The sequence below is a fragment of the Pyxicephalus adspersus genome, chromosome 1 (genome assembly GCF_032062135.1).
Source record: "Pyxicephalus adspersus chromosome 1, UCB_Pads_2.0, whole genome shotgun sequence".
Lineage (NCBI taxonomy): Eukaryota > Metazoa > Chordata > Amphibia > Anura > Pyxicephalidae > Pyxicephalus > Pyxicephalus adspersus.
Genome location: NC_092858.1, coordinates 127,111,014 through 127,130,940, shown reverse-complemented (window position 1 = coordinate 127,130,940; position 19,927 = coordinate 127,111,014). Strand labels below are relative to the sequence as shown.

The 19,927-nt window shown below is 35.8% G+C and overlaps 1 protein-coding gene across 4 annotated transcripts in view; it reads left to right on the top strand.

Moving 5' to 3' along the window:
• KDM6A (lysine demethylase 6A) overlaps positions 1-19,927 on the top strand; it is a 55,302-nt gene that overhangs the window by 11,455 nt on the left and 23,920 nt on the right. The window contains exons 3-15 of one of the 4 annotated variants that reach the window (XM_072426838.1): positions 2,500-2,608; positions 3,064-3,113; positions 4,834-4,892; positions 5,928-6,048; positions 11,679-11,733; positions 14,879-14,913; positions 15,942-16,035; positions 16,636-16,762; positions 17,290-17,388; positions 17,517-17,736; positions 18,219-18,353; positions 18,753-18,908; positions 19,262-19,354. In XM_072426838.1, coding sequence (XP_072282939.1) covers positions 2,500-2,608; positions 3,064-3,113; positions 4,834-4,892; positions 5,928-6,048; positions 11,679-11,733; positions 14,879-14,913; positions 15,942-16,035; positions 16,636-16,762; positions 17,290-17,388; positions 17,517-17,736; positions 18,219-18,353; positions 18,753-18,908; positions 19,262-19,354 — 1,353 coding nt within the window. The remainder of the gene's footprint in view (positions 1-2,499; positions 2,609-3,063; positions 3,114-4,833; positions 4,893-5,927; positions 6,049-11,678; positions 11,734-14,878; positions 14,914-15,941; positions 16,036-16,635; positions 16,763-17,289; positions 17,389-17,516; positions 17,737-18,218; positions 18,354-18,752; positions 18,909-19,261; positions 19,355-19,927) is intronic. The other 3 variants (XM_072426810.1, XM_072426818.1, XM_072426828.1) reach the window with 3 other exon arrangements.

Sequence of the window (19,927 nt, the reverse complement as noted above, 5' to 3'; positions counted from 1 at the left end):
TGGAGCAATCATTCTATTGTAGATACGCATACACAATGATTTCAGCACAGTTAGGTAACCATTTTAATATTTATGCTATGGAAACCGTCAACATATGAACTTTCATAGCAATTTGCCTGACCTGCTCATTTTATAAATACTCAGTTGTTAACATGAATCCAAGTAATATGCATGGTGCAATCAAAACTTTGCTTTCTATGCAATGCTTTCTGGTCTTTATTGGTGCTGAATGCCAATGGGGCTTATGAGCACTTGTCATTTATAGGAACTGGCTTAGTATGGGATGAGGAACCATGCCATGTGTACTTTTTCTGCACTAAGGCTGGGTCTACACGGACGGTATTGAAAAGGTATGTAAATATTCCTGCTGCTCTTTTTAACGTTTTAAAGCTTGTCTTTAAACCGCTGAAGAAGGTCTATGCCATTAGTTGAGCAAAATAACTGATCATAAGCTGTTGCAGAATCGTCTCTGTGCCAACACAAAACCGTAAAGGAACTACAGCACCTGCTAAACGCTTCAGCAGCTGCTGTTTATGGGGAGGTTTCTTCATGTTTTTTAAGAGGGAAAACTTTCTTTACTGTCCGTCTGAACGTAGCCTTATTTTGTTCTAGTACTTTAACGCTATCCCACATGGTAGACAGAACAGGCAGTCTGATTTCTTCTTTACAGTAGTGTTTGCATGATTAAATGCCTAGAACTTTACAAACATAGCCAGCATATTCATAGCAGCTTTTCCTTGAATGATAAGTAGTTCACGGAAATCTGTTCAGAGGAAAATTTGGTGGCTGAAATTCCCTAAAGTGTATTTGAACTCTGCATATCACATAGACTAAGTAAATCTATAAAGCTAATCATGTTTTTAATTTTCAAGAGGAGCTCTCATTCATTCAGTGGATGGAGCAACTGCTAGTTTGCCAGTACATACCCACTCTTTTTAAGTTTGACCTTAGAAATGTTGTAAGTCTTTTAGATCTCCACTGAGGGAAGTCAGGGCTGGCTGACTTGTCTGAGGTAATTTGAAAAATCTTACTTTTTACCTAAATTTGCAGTCACTGGACACTCCAGTCAAGCTTTGTTCTTCTGTTCACTGGTTTGGGTGTCAACGTCACTACTCTAGCCGATTATGATCTGGTAATCTATTATTTTTTTTTGTTCTTCATAATATCATGTGATATAACACACGTGGGTGAGCAGATAACTTTTTTTGATGATTTAAATGTGTTTTATGTATAAAATGTCAATTTTTTAGCGTGTGTGTAATAATGGTGGTATGGCATGGCTTTAGAGTTAAACCAATAGTACTGATTTAATCTGCTAGTTTTATCACAAGTTAATACAGGAAATAAAATTTAAAATTACATTGTATCCTCCAATACATTTTCGTGGGTTTGTTTTAGTTGATTATTTTGGTATGAAGCTTTTTTGTTTTGTTTTTAGTTTTGGAAAAGTATTTAAACACTGGACAAGTTTTTAAAGATTCACCCTGTCTGTTCTGGTGACTATTTTTAAATTTCACATCCTCAAGTGTTACCACATATTACTGAAGGAAATCTTCAATGGGACACCTGTTTTGGTGGCATCTGTTTTATTTTAGTTTGTTGTGTCTTCCTAAAAAAAAATTATCATTATCATCCTGAGCTGGCAGGTGTTTTAATGATGTTGCTGTTTGCTGAGAATTCTAGTATAAATATTCTGTGAAATGAGTTCAGATGCCTAAAGGAATCTTGTTTAAAGTGAAAATTAAAAAACACACCTTACAAGCAACCTTGATATTGCTGTACCTTTGTACCGGTCCCGCGCCATCGTAAAACTGTTCTTCGTCAGTGCCGGGCGCTGCCATCTTCACTCTTCTTTCTACGTCACCCAAGTTCGCACTACGAAGGTGCGAGATCGGGTGATGTAGTCCGCTGTAAAGAAGGAAAAAAGCCGATCTCACGCATATGCCATCTGTTTCCTCATAGTGCAGCACCTTTTGTTTTTTTTTTTGGGAGTTGCACTTAAAAGAAAAGAAAATTTTTACTTTACATGTAAGGGTTGTCTACCCTTACATGTAAAGTAAAAATGTTGAGTTTAGGTCTGCTGTAGCCTAATGTCTGAAAGTGGAAGCTAAGAGAGATTGTCATTAAAGTGTCTCCATTAAAGGATTTTCCCTCAGTTTCTTGCTATGACAACTCCTAAACTTTGTGTTCCCATTACTTTTGATCTTGTTGACAGTAGTGATTCCACAAATACTTAATATTGCCAGCAAGGGCAGAGAAAATATTAAAAACTCCTCTACACTATCCAAGACTTAAAAAAATTGACCTTACATCCTTATCTTGATGGTTTTGCTCTTAAAAGATCCAATAACCACAATTTGTTAGGGAAATACACTTAGCTACCCATTGTGGTATCTTGATAATTTATTTGTGTTTAGTTTTGTAAGCTTTATTTAACTTCTAATACATTTTATGTTGGGTTGAATTACACATTAATAACCAGCATTTTTTTTTCTTTAGGCTGTTCGTTGCTATGAGGCTCTAATCCTAAAATCAGAAGGAAAAGTAGAGTCCGATTTCTTCTGTCAGTTAGGTCATTTCAACCTGTTGTTGGAAGACTATCCAAAAGGTAAGGCAGAAGGTTTAAGATCCTTCAACTTTGTAGTCACATGATGAGTCTTCCTCAGTGTAGAGGGGAAAGGTCCCTGTTTTTACCCACATTGCTTCCAAGGGGATGTACAGTCCTTTTTGCTGCCAAGCGGCATGGTTGGGGGCGTGAAAAACATAGAATGATGCAGAGGCTACAGTTTGGCTAATTGATTACTAGACATCAGAGCTTACTAAATTCTTGTTGCTAGGTAGTTCTGTTCTTCTTCTTACAGGAATGTTTTCATTCTTTGTCTCACCCAGTTGAAAAATAGCATGCACTTAGTAACTTACCTACAAATGTGGTCACTCGTGATGCTAAAGACAAACCTTTCAATAGGGTTTGGACCTTCCTAGATAGCAAAAAACCCCTAAAATGTAAGTGTTCATTTTGTATTGATTTATTAAAACATTTTTTTTTTTTTTTTACCCATTCAGCATTATCCGCATACCAGAGGTACTACAGTTTACAATCTGACTACTGGAAGGTGAGTAGGGCCTATTTCTTCCTTTTGTTATTTGCCATAATGTCTAGTTAAGATCCACTTAAACCCTACAACCTCGCAGTTAAGCAGTCTTGTGTTGTGGTAACGTTCAGCTTGATTTCTGCGATGTTTCTTTCTAATGCTGACAGTACGTCAGCCAATGAGGTTATTGGATAAATTAAATCTGTATGTGTATAAATAATGTTCAGTTTTAGTTTAAAATACAATGAAATGTAACCAAACCAAACGTTTGTTGTGGTGTTTCAAGCAAAACACTGGGTAAAGTACAAATCCAAATAGCAGAGACATCAGTAGTCACGTTGTTTGTGAAAATCCCCTTACTGTGGCACCATACCGTCAATGTGTTTTGTGGGGGTGCAGTGGTCCCCTAAAACTTTGTCTGTATAGAACCACAGTAAAGGTTTTTTTTTTATTTGACATTTTTAGTATCAAGCATATACTTTTTCATAAATATTCATGAAAATGTACATTAGCATATATTAAAAGCACACATTAACATACATATTTAAAATGCTGAAAGCTTGGTATGGCATAAACAGATTTTTGGGTGACCAAGGTTTTATTAGCACTTTTGCACAGCACTTAATATTTTTTAAAGCTTTTTCCACAGTACATTTTTAGCATTTTTATATGCCGTAGTCAGTGTGTAATGCTTGGTTGGTCTGTGCTATTGGTCTTTTTGGCAGGAAACTGGTTAAAGCAATCATTTTAATTATATGCTTTAATAAGTTTAACAGTGCAGTGTTTGTAAATGTACCTAATACCCCAGGAATTTACTGATTAGAGCTGAATTCAGTTTGATTTACCATTGTTAAATGGAGTGCGAACACTTCAATGTGTGATTTTTCTGTATTATGTTTGGAAGTCTATGTAAAATAGCATAACACTGAATGCTACACAAGCTCTTCTGCTGAAAGGCAATCATGCTTTTTGATTGCCAGTGTTGATTATTTACAACGCACAGAACTCTTCATATATTAAAATCTAGATATCTTATCACCTTAACATTTGCCATAAACAAATAGGTCCACTGGTTGATTTGAGTATCTGTAGTTGTTTTTATTTATATATATATATATATATATAATCTAGTTCGTAGACTGCAGTTTTTTTCCCAGAAAAAAAAAAAAGATTTAAATTGCAGTTATTTGTTTTTTAAGAACAGTTGTAAGAAAAGAGTACACTGCGTATTGGATGTGGATACTTAAGAAACTTTAAATTGTGTGGATCGTCTACATTTTTGTGACGTTCTACATGCCTACATTTGCCTTCCCCAGGAAGTGTGCAAGTATGAACAGGGCCAGTGAATTGATATGTATTTTATATTAGAACACTTGCTTACCTAATGGTGTCACTCTTAGGAACTCTGCTTATCCACTCATTAGAGCTTCTGTTCTGGGTTTAAAGACAGTAGCATTCTTTAGCCAAGGGCTTCAAGGACCAGTCCTCTGGGTGCCCATTGCCACATCACCATATGCTCTTACTATATGCTTACACATCCTATCGTGAGCACTGTTCATTACTGGAGCAAGGACTAACCCTCACCAGGGGGGAAAGAGGAGAGTCCTGCTCCCTGCATTACCACCAATATGTATTATATAAAATAGTGATGATGTGCTTTTTTCCTATGGAGAAAAATCAATTCATGTTGTTGTGTTATGTGAAATGTAGAAACCAATGTCTTTTTATTTTGTTTTTACAGAATGCTGCCTTTCTTTATGGCCTTGGATTGGTATACTTCCATTACAATGCATTTCACTGGTAGGTATTTTAACATGCATCTTGCATCTTGCTTGCATACTTTTTAAAATGCATCTTGCCTGCATATATTTATGATAAGTGTATATATGACACGATTGTTACCTCTGCATGTTAACATGGAGTGCCCATCACTATGTATCTACATTAGAATCAGATGCTTGTATTTTCAAACAAAGGACTAGCTAGGGATTTTATGCTATCTTTGTATGTGGGGGGCTAGTCACAATGCCAGATTTGACAAATTAGTGCAATGACAGACTAAGGTCATGTCAATTTTGAGTAGGTAAAACCAGAATGCTACAGATGGCTGGTCTTTATGTAACAAGCTAAGGTCAGCTAAATCGCATTGAATTAAATTTAAAGTCCCACTTAAAAATTCTTGATCAGGCAGGTTGTTATTGCAGAAATGGACAGGTGATGTCCCTTCTGCAATAATCTGTCTTACATGCATGATTGAACTGTTGAAGAAACTGAGCTACACATGTGCAATTCAACGATGGTTACCAGGGAAATCCGCCAATCCTGGCTTCCCTTGCATATGCCAGGAATGAACAAACTCTCATGCACCAGTGAGTGAGTTGCATCATCCTGGCATGGACATCGAAGATGGCAGAAGACTGCAAAGAGGAAGAAGAAAAGAAAGAAGATGGCATTGCCCTGCAACGGAACTGGGATAGGTGGGTAAGCGTGGGTTTAGTTCTGCTGTTGTGTACATGACCGTTTAAAGGCTGTGTTTGACCTGCTTTGTGTCCTTATTTGTTTCTTTGCCTTCAGCATGTCTTAATCTGATGCTTTTGAACTGCTGAAAATGCAGGTCAAATGCAGTCTTTTATCACAAATTGTGCCTTACTATTTAAAAGATTGTGTAGGTATTTGAATAGGTATTCACACATAAATGCAACATTTGAAAAAAAACGTACATGGTTACTCAACCTTCATTTTCCCCTAATCAAATAAATCCACCATCAAAAACAGTTACTTCTTGATATGGAACATTTTTTGCTAGTCTTTACTTTACCTTTTTAATGGTTTCAGGGCAATTAGAGCATTTCAGGAAGTGCTTTACGTCGATCCTGGCTTTTGCCGCGCCAAGGAAATCCATCTACGGCTTGGACTTATGTTCAAAGTGAACACTGACTATGAGTCAAGTTTAAAGGTAAATGAACATTTTTATGTTGTGTGTCCTGTATTCTCATTTTTGAAAAAAAAAAATAAAAAAAAATTGTGCTAGATGGCTGTTTTTGGATCATGGTTGTACAGTAAGAACTGTTTGTGCAAGACTGCTTGTACTAAACTTGAGATAAGCCTATATTATACTCCAACTTTCCTGTGGCCTGAACCATGTGAAAGGAACCAGAAGATCACAATTCACATTTGTTGTGTGGTTATATTCATGTATCTCTTGTAGAAACGTTTTTTCATTTGTGTAAGTTTTTTTTTTTTTTTTTTTTATATACATGCATATACACAGCAAGGAAGATAAGGTCAATAATTAGGAGTAGATGTTGCACTGCTGTACAGTTCTTGTACAGTGTACTCATTGGAAAGCCGACTGCAAATGCAAGTGATTGTTTAATGAAGATTACCTGCATACAAATACATTTTAAATTCACTGGCAATCAGGGTCTGCAGACTATCCGTAAACTTGTTACCAACACACCCACACAACACACTCGCAGCTCTGCAGACCAGCTCATTCCTATGCTCCTCGCTTAACGACCTATTCGCTTAATGACCAGGTCATTCGAACGAAACTTGGTCGTTAAGGGAGGGGTATCTGTACTTGAGGTTGTTGCCTTTTTTAGTCTTTTACTGAATTAACATGATGGCAAATGTCATTATTTTCAGTGTCAATGTTTTTTTTTTTTTTTGTTTGCTTTGATATCTTTTTGTCCTACCCTTATGCATTAATGATTGTAAACTTCAATATTAAATTTAAAAAGTCTTAAGCTGCAAGCGGAGGATAAACGACTAGTCATCAGTATCTCCTCTGGTCCTTGATCTTTTTTGATTACTGGCCATCCCCGCCTTGTGCTATATATGCCTTTGTGTGAAGTGGGGTGGATAAATGTACCAGTTTCACAAAAGGGTGTTTACTTTTTTCACTGAAGCCCTGAATTGGGGTGATTAATTTATAAAAAGTTAAGGTTGTTCTACCTCTGAAGTTACGGTTTTCTGGGCTTGTCATTAAATCGATATGCCTTTCCTAAAAAAAGCTTAACACCGTTTGCTCAGTGGCAACATGTATCATCATCCCAAAGAATCTCATCCTTATCCCCCAAACTATTTTATTTTATTTGATGAGTATGAAAAGTGTCCAAGATTAGCACCTGTTCTTTTGCTTGAAAAGTAATGTTATTGAGTGTGAAAATGTGCTCATTTTCTTCAGGCAGTCATCTTCCTTTTTTTTTTGAAACGGCATCAAACAAAAGTTCCAGCATAATCTTCTTGGCCTTCTGTAACATTGTTTTCTTCAACTTGAGTGTTAATGATAGTTTACATTTGTTTTTCCTGTATATAAATCCCATTTTCCTGTCAATTTCTCGCATTTTGGTCATAAGCATTGACTCCCATTTGCTTTTTATTTCTTTATTTGTGTATTGCTTTGAGTTTTCTGTCCTGACTCTTGTCTTTTTGTGGTCTACCTGTATGTTTCCCCTTTCCAACTTCATTTTGTTTGTTTATAAATTTTAGACACAGCTGACTGTGAACAACCACCATCTTTTTCCACATGTCTGTGTTGAATTACCTTCTTGAAGGTGTTTTAGAATACTTTCCTTTGTTTTACCTAAGGGCTCTTGTGGGGCCATGTGTCCTGTCAATCAGCCAGGTGTTTTTTTAAAAAAAAATATTACCAGGTGATTGAAAAATGTTTTTCTTTTTGGGTGATTTTGTTTTTCGTCTGCCTGGGAAACAAAAATTATGCTTTAAATTACATGTTGATGTTTTTTTTATTTATTTTGCAAGAAAGTAAGCAGCAGTATGAATATCCTTCAGGAGTAGTTATTCCATGTTTTTTTTGGGTTGTATTATCGTTGTTTAAATTCATTATTAACCACCTGGGCGTTTCACTGATGTCTGGATTTCTGTACCAAAAGCATTACACATTGAAATTTTTTTTTTTTAAATTGTAGACCTGTAACACAAAAATCAGCTTAAACAAGAATACATAAATAAATCAAAAATACTGAAAATGCAATAATTCGGTATACTGTATAGTAATATATTTTTCTAAAACACCTCTCTAGTGTGGTAAATTTTAAAACGGAATCCAACGTCACATACCTATAGACAAAACCACATAAATATATTTTGTATTGGATTGGATACAGGACTTTGTATTGAATCGAATACAAAATATTTGAATTTCCCTCTACGACCCCCATCGATGGGCGCATGCACTGACATCATCAGGAATCGCTGAGGGACGCGTACGCGAACGCCGGGTGTTCTAATTCTTTCCGAATGTCTGTACTTCCATGCAAAAATTTTTTGCGTGGAAATTTATTTTAGATTGTAGGCTATAATTCACCGAATTACAATGAATTACCGCATAACTCACCGAAATATGTCCAAAATTTTATAAATTTAAAATTAATTTTAATTTTTTAAAATTAAATTTAAAAAAAAAAAAACTTAAAAAAAAAAATCTTAAAAAAAAAAAGTGTAATGTATATGTACAGTAGCTTATATATATATTTTTATATATATATATTACAATTTTATATATATTATATAAAGATTTCTTTGTATTGGACTCAATACAGCTTTTTAGTATTGAGCTCAATACAAAGTTATTTGAATTTCCCGCCCCGCCTCCCGCACCGACGCACTCGCCGGGAGAAGAAGGAAGAGAGAAGACGTGTCCGGACGAGTTGCGGGGACCGGGTAAGTATGTTCTTACAGTTGTAATCCGATTGTCATATAACGTATGACAATCGGATTGCAATATAACGTTTGTTTAACCACCTGGGAAAAGTTCGGGTTTAACACTTTTTGCAAGTATTTTTACCCCGAACCAAGGTCGGGTTTAACGGCCGGGTGGTTAAAGGAAATTGTTGTATACAGCAGCCCTGGGTGGCAATATGCCAATCACACCTCATTCTTTTTATTCTTCTATCCACATATCGTGCCCACTAATGTCCTATGCCTTCTAGAAATATTACTAAAAGTTACATCAAAGGGTTTCTCCCTATGAAGGTAACCTAGAAAATGTATATTTCTAGAGATAATTTGCACATTCGTGATATGCTCTAGCATCAACCACCAGGATTTTTAACCCCCCTAATTCCTTCTCAAGTCCCAGAGCCTTTATTTTTTTTTTGCGTATGTCTTTTTTTTTGTACCAAACCCAATTTTGCCTTTGCAGTTTGTGTATGCGTTTTGATCAGGTAGAGGTCTGGTGTTTGAGCCACTGGAGCACCTTGATTTTTTTGCAACCATTATTTTGTAGATTTGCTGATGTTGGGATTGTTGCAAGACCCAATTTTGTCCAAGCTTTATTGGTTGTAATGTTGTGACCTATTTTGATTCTAGAATACTTTGATACAGGAATTCTTAGTCGACCCAATGAAAACAAGGTGCTCAGGTCCTGTGCTTAAAAAAAAAAAAAAAAAAAAACACAAATCATTTTCCATCACCAAAGGACATTGTTCTAGAAGTGGTGGTTTGTTTGTTTGCAACTTTGCAAACCTAAGTCATGATGCCTTGTTTGTTTTCATTTTTTGATAGGATGCTTTTTTCTGGCAACCCCTACAAACAAGCAAGTCTGTGATTTACCTGTAATTTTCACCTTGCTCACTTTAGAATGACCCATTCTTGACCCTCTTAATTCATATAGAACTCTTATGGCTGTACTTATTTTTCACAGTCTGTTTTTTTATTTAATGGTTGTTACTTAATAATATGGTGTAATCTGTCATGTGGTGTTCTATTTACCCAATTTCAAGGCTTGCTTAAGAGCAGATAATTTTTTTTGAATACTGTTTCTTTTTCAAATGACTATACGTTAGTTCCTGATTAGTGGATGACTGAGTTACTTTTGCCTTTCCCTCGGCTGTACCATTTCTAGCCATTCATCATTGACCTCTGGCATCAGCAGGGCATTTTGCATAGAGAACTGCCCCTCACTAGGTATTTCTTCTTTTTTAGACCGTTCTCGGTATAGGATAGGTTGTGCGAGTAAATCAGCAGTTTCTGATAAATTCAGAGCAGCCTGCTCATCACCAACAAGCTTTCTATGCGCAAAATCACTTAAAGTGCCTTGCTTTTACCCCTTTTTGGTGCTTCAGCAGGTTGCCTTGACAATGTCTGCATGCCGAAATGCATTGAGTTGCTGCTATGTGATTGGCTGATTAGAAATTTGTATTAATAAGCAGTTAAACAGGTGTACCTAATAAAGTGGACAATGAGTGTACATAAATATGTATATAATTCTCTGTATTATGTACCTACAATCTGAAAAAAACTCAGTGATACACTTTCCAAACTTGATATAATTTTTTTTTTTTTGGTTATATGTTGATTTTGTTCTCAAGTACTATCACTTTTTAAAATTCAGGGCAGCCCTTTCTAGGTAAATCCTCTTACTGTGGATTTGAATTTCTATAGACTGCTGTCTGCCTTGAGGTATTGTGTGTCGTCTCTGAACTGCAGTGGCCTCTCCTGCATAATAACCATTTCACACAGCAGTAGCCAGCTTCAGTACCGCAATATTTGTATGAGGTGCAGATGTTTTCTAGCTGCTGCTGCTTTTTCAGACAGGAGATTCCGAAATTAACAGGGCTTATTTTCTTTATTGGTGAGTGTGTCATTTTTCCTCTGTAGCATTGTGCTGAAATTTTGTATTCTGACATCTAACGATTGCTTCTTTTTTACTGTCATATCTATCAATTCAGCATATGAATAGGAGACCTGAGACAACCTATATGCTTTTCTGCCCTTGTCATTTTAATGGCAGGTGTATGTATTGTTTTCAGTATTTCTTAAATGCTCCTCTGGGTTTTACATAATTGATTGTTTAACATTCATTGTTTATCTGTATGTGCAGAAATATCATTTTTATAGTTTTAACATTTGCTTTTGATAATTTTAAGTCCCTTTCTAAAAAATTTGATTTTCAGATAGATTTATTTGTGTTATTCACTTGTTAATATAATATAATGATTTCTAAGCATACATTTGGTATTGTCTTGTCATAGCATTTATTTCACCATTGCATATGCTTTGTAATTGTACTACTGGATTATGTGCTGCTTGTTGTGGTGGGTTCATTTGCATAATGTTCTGCCATTATCTCTGTGCTATTATTTAGTTCATATTTGGTGATTTTTCAAATTCCCTAAGTAGCATTGCCATGGTAACAGTCCCAAAGCTGCACAATCTAAGCATGTGCATCTATACACAAAGGCAAAATGGGTTTACAGGTATGGATGCAGAAAGATCAAAAAATATATTGTGATTAAAAAAAAATCATTCACCCCCTTCACCTTAATGCAAATTATGTGACTTTTAGTTAATTTTGACCATTTGGTTTGAATTTTATCCTAGGGAAAATGTCTCCAGCTGTACATTTTTGAACTGGTGTGCTACAACCCTAATGTTTCAGTATTTTTCAGTGATTTCTTTAATGTTATATAGAGTGTTAAATATTATTCATATTGATTCTGCCTTTATGCTTTTACTATTGCTCAATGCAGTTAGTAGCATAAATAAATGTAAAGTTGATTACATCCTATTTTAAAATATATGCTCAGTATAACTATCTTGTCTTACCTCTTCCCATAGCATTTTCAGTTGGCTTTGATTGACTGTAATCCCTGCACTTTGTCCAAAGCTGAAAGTAAGTGTAATTTTAATGTTTCTCTGAGCCTTTTGTGTTTGCAAAGCCATCATTCTCTTTTCAACTGCACCATTCATGTGCTCAGTGATGGTGAATTACAAGTCTGATGTCCCTTTCTATATGAGTTGTCTTAAAACAGATTTCTTAGTAAAATAGCCATTTTTTTAAGTTACAGGTAGAAGGTGATTGTGTATTTAATATCTTTTATTTTCCCCAACAGATGTTAAAAAACAGAGCTTTGACATTTCTGAAAAATTTCTGTTAGTAAAAGAAAGTATCTGATAAAAACCAAAAATTGCATCTGAAATTATGAAGGGAAATTAGTGGTTGACAGATTGTGATGATTTTGTGTTTTGGATGGTGTGTTGGTAAATATCAAACATACACAGGTCTTGTGTGTGCGAGCAGTTGATCAATTCTAATCTGAATTTTTTTTTTATAAAATATTTTTTAGTTTTTCAAAGGAAAAGTTATAGTAACAACATTGTAACAGAACATAATGACTTGGACACAAATAAGCGGTAATAAGGAAAACAACAGTAGAGAATCATTGGTATCAAGATAAATAACACAATGCGCCCAATCTGAATTTTATCGGTTTCCAATCTTGTTGGATAGACACAGCAATTGGCAGTAAATCTGCTTCTGTCTATTAGGCCTTACACTGCATTAGTTTAGGGAACTATGGCCTATTGTTTCTAGACCAAAACCTTTTTGGTCCTAATTTGTGGAGTAGGAAAGGAGTAAAAGATGCCCGTTTTTATTTGCTGGTTATTTGTGCGTCTGATATCTATGTTCCTCTAGTTGTGACCTTTGTCATTAGTACAGTGAGTGATTGGTAATTAATTATTTTGCCGTTTTCTCTGAAACAAAGCTCCTCTAGCGAAGGCTATACAGTGAATCTTGCATTGATCTCTAGCATGCAGTCACTAGCTGCCCCTTGCTAGTGTATATTAGAAGATAAAACAATATATATTTGCTCTGAGTGGCACAGCTGCTATACTTTCACTTTTAAGGGCTGCACTAGAGTCATTTAAATTACACATTTTGGTGAAGTATCTCTTCCTCAACACAAACTCTGGCACATTTGCTGAATTAATCACGCAAATAATACTCTGACAAAACTCATATATGCCTTTTTGAATCTATTTCCTCTACATCACCTTATCTCCAAAGACTATCCTGAACAAGCGAGAGTTGAAGGGACAGTTACGGGCTGTATACTAGATGAGAAACCACTGAGCAGCCCAAATTACCGATTTGTTTCCAAAGATGCGTACGGTTGTACATTTTAAAAACAAATGTGGATCCTTTCCAGGTTCTTGTTGATCTTTCTCTCCCTATAGCTTTTCTACGCGTTATACGTTTTTCAGTGTACTGCTTACTTGTCAAAATATAGCCATGTTTGTGAAAATCTTGGAAAATTACACCGATGTCATCTGAGAAATGCAATCTTGGCTTTAATTGTTAATCTGTGACTTGTGAAAATTCTAGGCCTTGGAAAAAGGTGTTAATGCCATTTCATTAACTTATTCCTCCCCATATTGTTAAGATACTGGCTTTTATTTCTGTCAGCAGATCTGAAAAAAAAAAAGTATTTTGATTTGTTGGCTTTAAATGCTTCCAGCATTTTCCCCTTCCAATTAGGTGTCTGCTTTCAAGGTACCCGCTACACATACTCACACACTTTCCTGTTTCCTAAGGCTGCGTACTAAGGTTTTCACAATCCTTTCCAACGGCAAAAGACTGAACAACCCACTGCACCCTCTTCCCACTTTTTTTTTGGCCATGGATCTGCCAGGATGGATCCATGAATGACATCAATGTACACATGCCAGATTCTCGTCCGATACCAGCCCTGAGCCGGTTTTTGGACGAGAATCATCTGACGTGTGTAAGTAGCCCTGGTCTTCCACTACCTTCTGTAGGTCATTGTGACCATAGCCCAGGTATGCATGAAGCTTACAGATTGTGATTAGTCTGTGTGACTCAATTTTTCCACATGTGCCAATTTGTGTCAGTGGTCTCTCACTTTGTGGTTTGTCTGCAGTGTTTGGGTCCTTTTCTTTAACCCTATTCATACATCTGCACACATTGTTTTTATAGCGTCCTCTATATACATTTTGTAGCATGCTATATCGGACGATCCCCATCCCACATTATGTCAAAAACTCAATGATGGTGCTTTGCTTCTACTTAGAATCATTACCATAGTTCTGAAATGTCTGTTTAGAGGGGTTACTGCATTGACATGTGCAATTAAATTGGTGCATGTCCGTTAATTAAAAAAAAAAAAAAAAACTTTGCATTACTTTCAATACAGCTATCAAATTTCAGTAAAGTAAATTGACTGTCACTTCATAAAATGTAAAAAAGTGTAATGAGAATCTTTATATGCTCTGCATTTTATTGGCAGACTGATCTTCTATGCTAGCTACTTGTATATCGGTAGGTGACATATTACTAAAAGTAGCACCCTGAATTGTGCAGATGAACATTATTAAGTGGATATAAAAAAAATAAATATAATGTACTTCCAAAAGTAGCAGTTCGATCAGAACACAACAGGCAAGCATTTATTATCTGACTTTAGGTTATATAGAGAAATACAAAACTTTTCCCTAGGAACTGCCTGCAAGAATATAATGCAGGTGTAAGGCTTCTGTAGTAGACACCAAGCATATAAAGATATTGTAGCTTTAACGCTTGTTGTTGTTGACAAGGTATTCAGTTACTAAAGGGTTATCGTAAAGGATAACAGCACTCAGATTGTGGGTTTGATTCTTTTGATGCCAAATATTGCTATGGAGTCAGAATGTTCAGTTTGTTTTTTCTTTGGGTGTGTGCTGGTTCTGTAGCAGAGCATGTAAAAAACATATGATAGCGCAACATTAGATTGTAAGCTCCTTCAGTAGCACAGAATGTGGATAATTTAGATGTTATCTAAATTACTATGGGAATATGTCAGTACTTGTGGAAAAATAAACCAGTGGTTAAAAGGAGTGTAATTAATCAGATGGAAAAGGAAAATAATGTAACCACCAGCCTTTTATTTTTATAAGCCTTTTAAAAGTATTGTTTGTTCTGTGACAAATGTAGGGATATAAAAAGTACAGTAAAATATTTATTTTTTCTTTGTTTCCAGTTCAATTTCACATTGCTCACTTGTACGAAACACAGGTAAGTCTCTTTTGCTCAATTAAGTTAACTTGGCAGAATATTGTTTAACTGGCATGTCCAAGACTGACTCCTGAATGCTGAACCCCTGCCAAACTTGCCAAAGCAAGCCCTTCATTGTAAATCATACTGTTTCCAAGACCAGTGCACAAAATCTGGCACTGACTAAAAGTCTAGGAATATTATTCTCACAGCTCCCTTCAATGGTCCTATATTGTTAAAGAAGTATTCTTAGAATTCAAACTAGCACCTTGGTTCATATTGACAGCTTCTTATTATCAGCTTCTCTACATGCTGAAATAGCAGACCATTCCTATGTCTTGGTGTTGGAGTTCACTACCAACATCTTTCCGCAAACTTTTAATGGTCAATCACAGATAGTCTACCTGATTGCCCAATTAAAATGTGTGAGAGGCGGGACGGAGCAAACAAACTTTGACACTACCTATTTATAACACCTTGTAGTGTGTTTTGAATAGCCAGATAATTTTAGTGGAAGGTAAGAGGATGCTGCATGCGTTTAGACATATAGATATTAGATTGATCTCCAGCATAATTATAAAGTGGCATTGTGATAGCTGTTTGACAGTCTCAGTAGCTTTAGCAGACATATAGGCATACACCTCCAGCTGTCAGACATATCTTGGGTCCAGTACAAGGTTTAGGAGCTGAAAATATCAGCTCCTGGGCTTTTCTAGAAAAAATTGCTAGAGGATTCAGGGAGAAAAAATACTGGGGACTAAACAACAGTACTCCTGCGGGTGCCATTTGAGAGAAAGAAATGACTAAAAAAAACTATTTTCAACCTACGTTGTACCCAAGAAAAAAAGCAAGCTAGGTAACAGGTTCTTGGTTTCTGGAGACTCTTCCATGGGATAGTCCTCCCCCGCATGGCAGCCTTGAGGGGACCATTTGACCAAAGTCATCATTTTATTTTAGGTTTCCTTTAAACATTAATGTGTACTAACAGAACATATAATATATAGAATGCTGTATTGATTCCAAAATATTGTTTCTTTTAACTTTTACAGAGAAAGTACCATTCTGCAAAAGAAGCATATGAGCAACTTCTGCAGACCGAAAACCTTCCTACACAAGTAAAGGCTACTGTTTTGCAGCAGTTAGGTAAGAAATGTTTTATCTTGTAAACCATTTATCATGTTCCAGTCCCTGCACCATTATTGCAGAAACAATGGCTCCCCAAGTTGGGGATTTTGGGTGTCACCTAGTAGAAAGTGATTTTTTAAATTGATTATTATAATAATAATTAAATATTAGGGCAGTCTATTGTAGGCTGCCAAAATCGACATGATTTTTTAATTTTTTTTATAGCACAAAAAACCACAGTACATGTAAAACTTTTGTGTTACTTCAATGCGCTGCAAAGCAAGCCCAGAAGTGACCCAGATCATAAAAAAAAGCTAGGTTTGATTACAATACTGCAAGTATTGCGTGACATAATAAATCACCATTACTACCTACTACTACTTTTATTCTACAGGGCCTCTGCTTTCAGAAAATATATATTTATTCCTAAAATATTTTCGGAAGACTGCAAATAGATTGCAAAATGAGTTTGCACTTTTACCTAGGGGGTGACAGTTAAAGTAATATTTTGTGCCTTATTACTCTCCCAGTAATGGTAAAAGTTTTTAATCCTTGGAATTAATCTTTGAAAATACACTTAAGTTCAAAAACCTAACGAGAAGAATTGTATTATTTTAGGATGGATGCATCACACTATCGATCAGTTGGGAGATAAAGTCACAAAGGCCAACTATGCCATCCAGTATCTTCAGAAATCATTAGAGGCCGATCCCAACTCTGGTCAGTCCTGGTATTTCCTTGGAAGGTAAGTTTTGTTTTATATTTTTTTAATATTTCAAGAATGTCATTTCTAGTACAGAGGTGTTGAAAGTGTGGTTTATGTGGATTTTGTGCTGTATAAGTTGTGTCTCTGTCTTTTGGTAGTCATGGTAAAAAAAGAAAAGAAAAAAATTGGTTATTGACAGTCAAGAATCATTTCTTGTCAGAATCCAAAGAGTCCAATTACATTATTGCATTGTGGATATGAGCAGTAATGTCTGTGTATTATCAATACATGGTAAACAGTTTTGCCATGTCCTTAACTATAAACACACTGCAGTTTACCATAGTACACACAAATGTACTACACTGGTAAAAAATAGGTTAATGGGTATTCCGTTTAAAGTTTGCTGGCCTAAAAACTGTGTGCTTAAAACTGATTTGGACACGTTCTCTTTACTTCATACCATCAACGGCCTTCTTAAAACCTGTGACTTAAAATATATTTCTTTAAACAGTTTCATTCATTATCTTATACATTTTTTTTCATTCACATCGTACTCTCTTCATCAGGTGCTACTCCAGTATTGGGAAAGTTCAGGATGCCTTTATATCCTATAGGCAATCTATTGATAAGTCAGAAGCAAGTGCTGACACATGGTGTTCAATAGGGTATGTTCCTCTTGTTTTTTTCTATTTTTTTGGTCAGCTTGTATCAAAAATCTGTTTCTTTAAGAATCAATGTAGTTCATAGATTTGGCTATGTAGCCTTAAGTATTGACCTTTTTTGTATGTTTTAGTGTGCTGTATCAACAGCAGAATCAGCCTATGGATGCTCTGCAGGCATATATTTGTGCTGTTCAGTTGGACCATGGCCATGCTGCAGCCTGGATGGATCTGGGTACACTCTATGAATCCTGCAACCAGCCTCAGGATGCTATCAAATGCTACCTAAATGCCACAAGGAGCAAAAATTGTAGTAATACCTCTGCACTTGCAGCTCGGATTAAGTACTTACAGGTAGATTTCTATATTTATTTTGGATTTGTTTATTTGCTTTCAGCATGTCCATTAACCATACAATTGTAGGAATGTGGTAAACCTCTTGGTTTTCATCAAACCTTCATTCCCTAAGAATTTGTTTGCATTCTTTGTTTCATGGTTTGTGGAATAAATAATATTTTTTTTAAGCGGCCTGTCACCCATTTACTTAATTCTTGTACATAGTGTATCGTTTTTTGTTGTGTACATTTCTCTTTGTCATAGACTAAAGAAAACACGTACTGTGATTTCCAAACCCTTGTGTTTTTAAACATCGAGAGTTCCCTTTTGCATATTGTTATCCTCAAAGGTTTGTATTCTGGTTACCCTGTTATACATCTGTTTATAGAAAAGCCACAAGTGGCATTTACAAAGCTTACTTCTTGTTAGGAAGTTGTAGTGGACATGCTCATAATAAATTAGGCCTGTGTTAAATTTCCTTTTCAAATAATTTTTCCTAGGCTCAGTTGTGTAACCTTCCTCAAGGTAGTCTACAGAGTAAAACTAAATTGCTTCCTAGTATTGAGGAGGCATGGAGCCTACCAATCCCCGCAGAGCTTACCTCCAGGCAGGGTGCCATGAACTCAGCACAGCAGGTGAGAAGTTGGGTTATTTTCTGAAAACACCCAGCTTTAAAACTTATTTTCAGTATTTAGCAGGTTTTTCTTTTTCTTTTTGTTAAGCTTCAAGCTGGTTTTTATTTGTGTATACCGAAGGTACAGGTTATTGAGTGTTAGATAAGGTAGTTAAATCTCCCTGCAATTTGGGTGCCAACTAAGAACCTTTGTGGATCTTCTTTTTAATACCAAACTATATTAGGCCTCACATCAATTCATCTTTTTCATTTTACTGCTGGACTGAAGTCATTGTTTTGTATGTGGATCCACATTTCATATATTGTTTTGTCCAGAGGTGGTTTAAAACGCCTGTCCTCTCCTGGCATGGAATCTGATACCTATTACATAGACCCATATTTTCTCTCTTACAATTCTTAGGCCTGTAAACCTCATCATCAGAATGCTGAATCTGTACTAGGCCTCAGTCAAACACCAATTTCACAGCAGTCCTTGCCACTACATATGACTCCTTCTAGCCAGGTAGATGAACTGTCAAGTCCTGCCAAGAGGAAAAGAACTTCTAGTCCAGCAAAGGTATTTTACATAGCTAAACAATGTATGTGGCTCACGCTGTGTTTTTCTTTAAACCATCACCCTTCATTCAGGATAATCACCAGATGGAGGATATTTTCATAAAGGGAGTTTCTATATGCAGGGAGTGTATCTCAGGCTTAGTTTTTCTCAGCAGTGTTTACCATTGTTTTTTTGTTTTGTTTAGTTTTTTTTTCTTTTTTGTTTTGTTATCATGTATTTATTTTTTAACTTTTCTTTTAAAATGATGTGTGTTCTGTTGTGCCACCATATCCATGTTTCTAGATCTAACCTAACATCTTAGACTGACATTAATTCATTGAATTTTAAATATTGAATGTATTAATTTTTTTTAGAATTCTTCTGAAACCTGGAGCAGTGGCAATATAGTGTCACATACTCCAGCCCAACAAGTTCACTCTTGGTCTTTGCCACCACAGAAGTTACAGGTATGAGTATATAGTACCTAATTTCCTATTTGAACTATATATCATATTAATCTTCATCTTTAAAGCATTTGGTTTCTTTATTCTGTGTGCAGTAAAAAAAGGAGGTAAATCTGTGTAGTTGTGGGGAGGAGCATTTTATGCTGCTACAACGGCAACATGGGAAACACACCAATCTATCAATCTTCAGCTTAGTGGGTTCTCTTTAATTTAAGACATTTTAGAAGTAAAATTATGGTAGAATCAAAACTTAGAACCACAGGGATATCTGTTACTGTAGGGTATGACAACATATAATTTGATTTAGAGTAAAACTCTAGAATTAAGTATTGAATTTATGCCACCAAATTATTCCACCAGGCAAAAATTTGGTTTTGCTTCTACTTAAATGTCCTTCAGACAGCCTCAAGCCGTTTAGCCACTGTATCTGGTGTACAGAGGTACTTTTACTCCTAACCTTAAGGTTTATATTCCTTTTAGAGGAAGTAAACTGGAAAATGCCCAAAACAAAAAAAAATCCACTTACCTTTAATCCCGCAGTGCAGTCGATCGGTCAGGAGGTGTCTTCCATCCGGT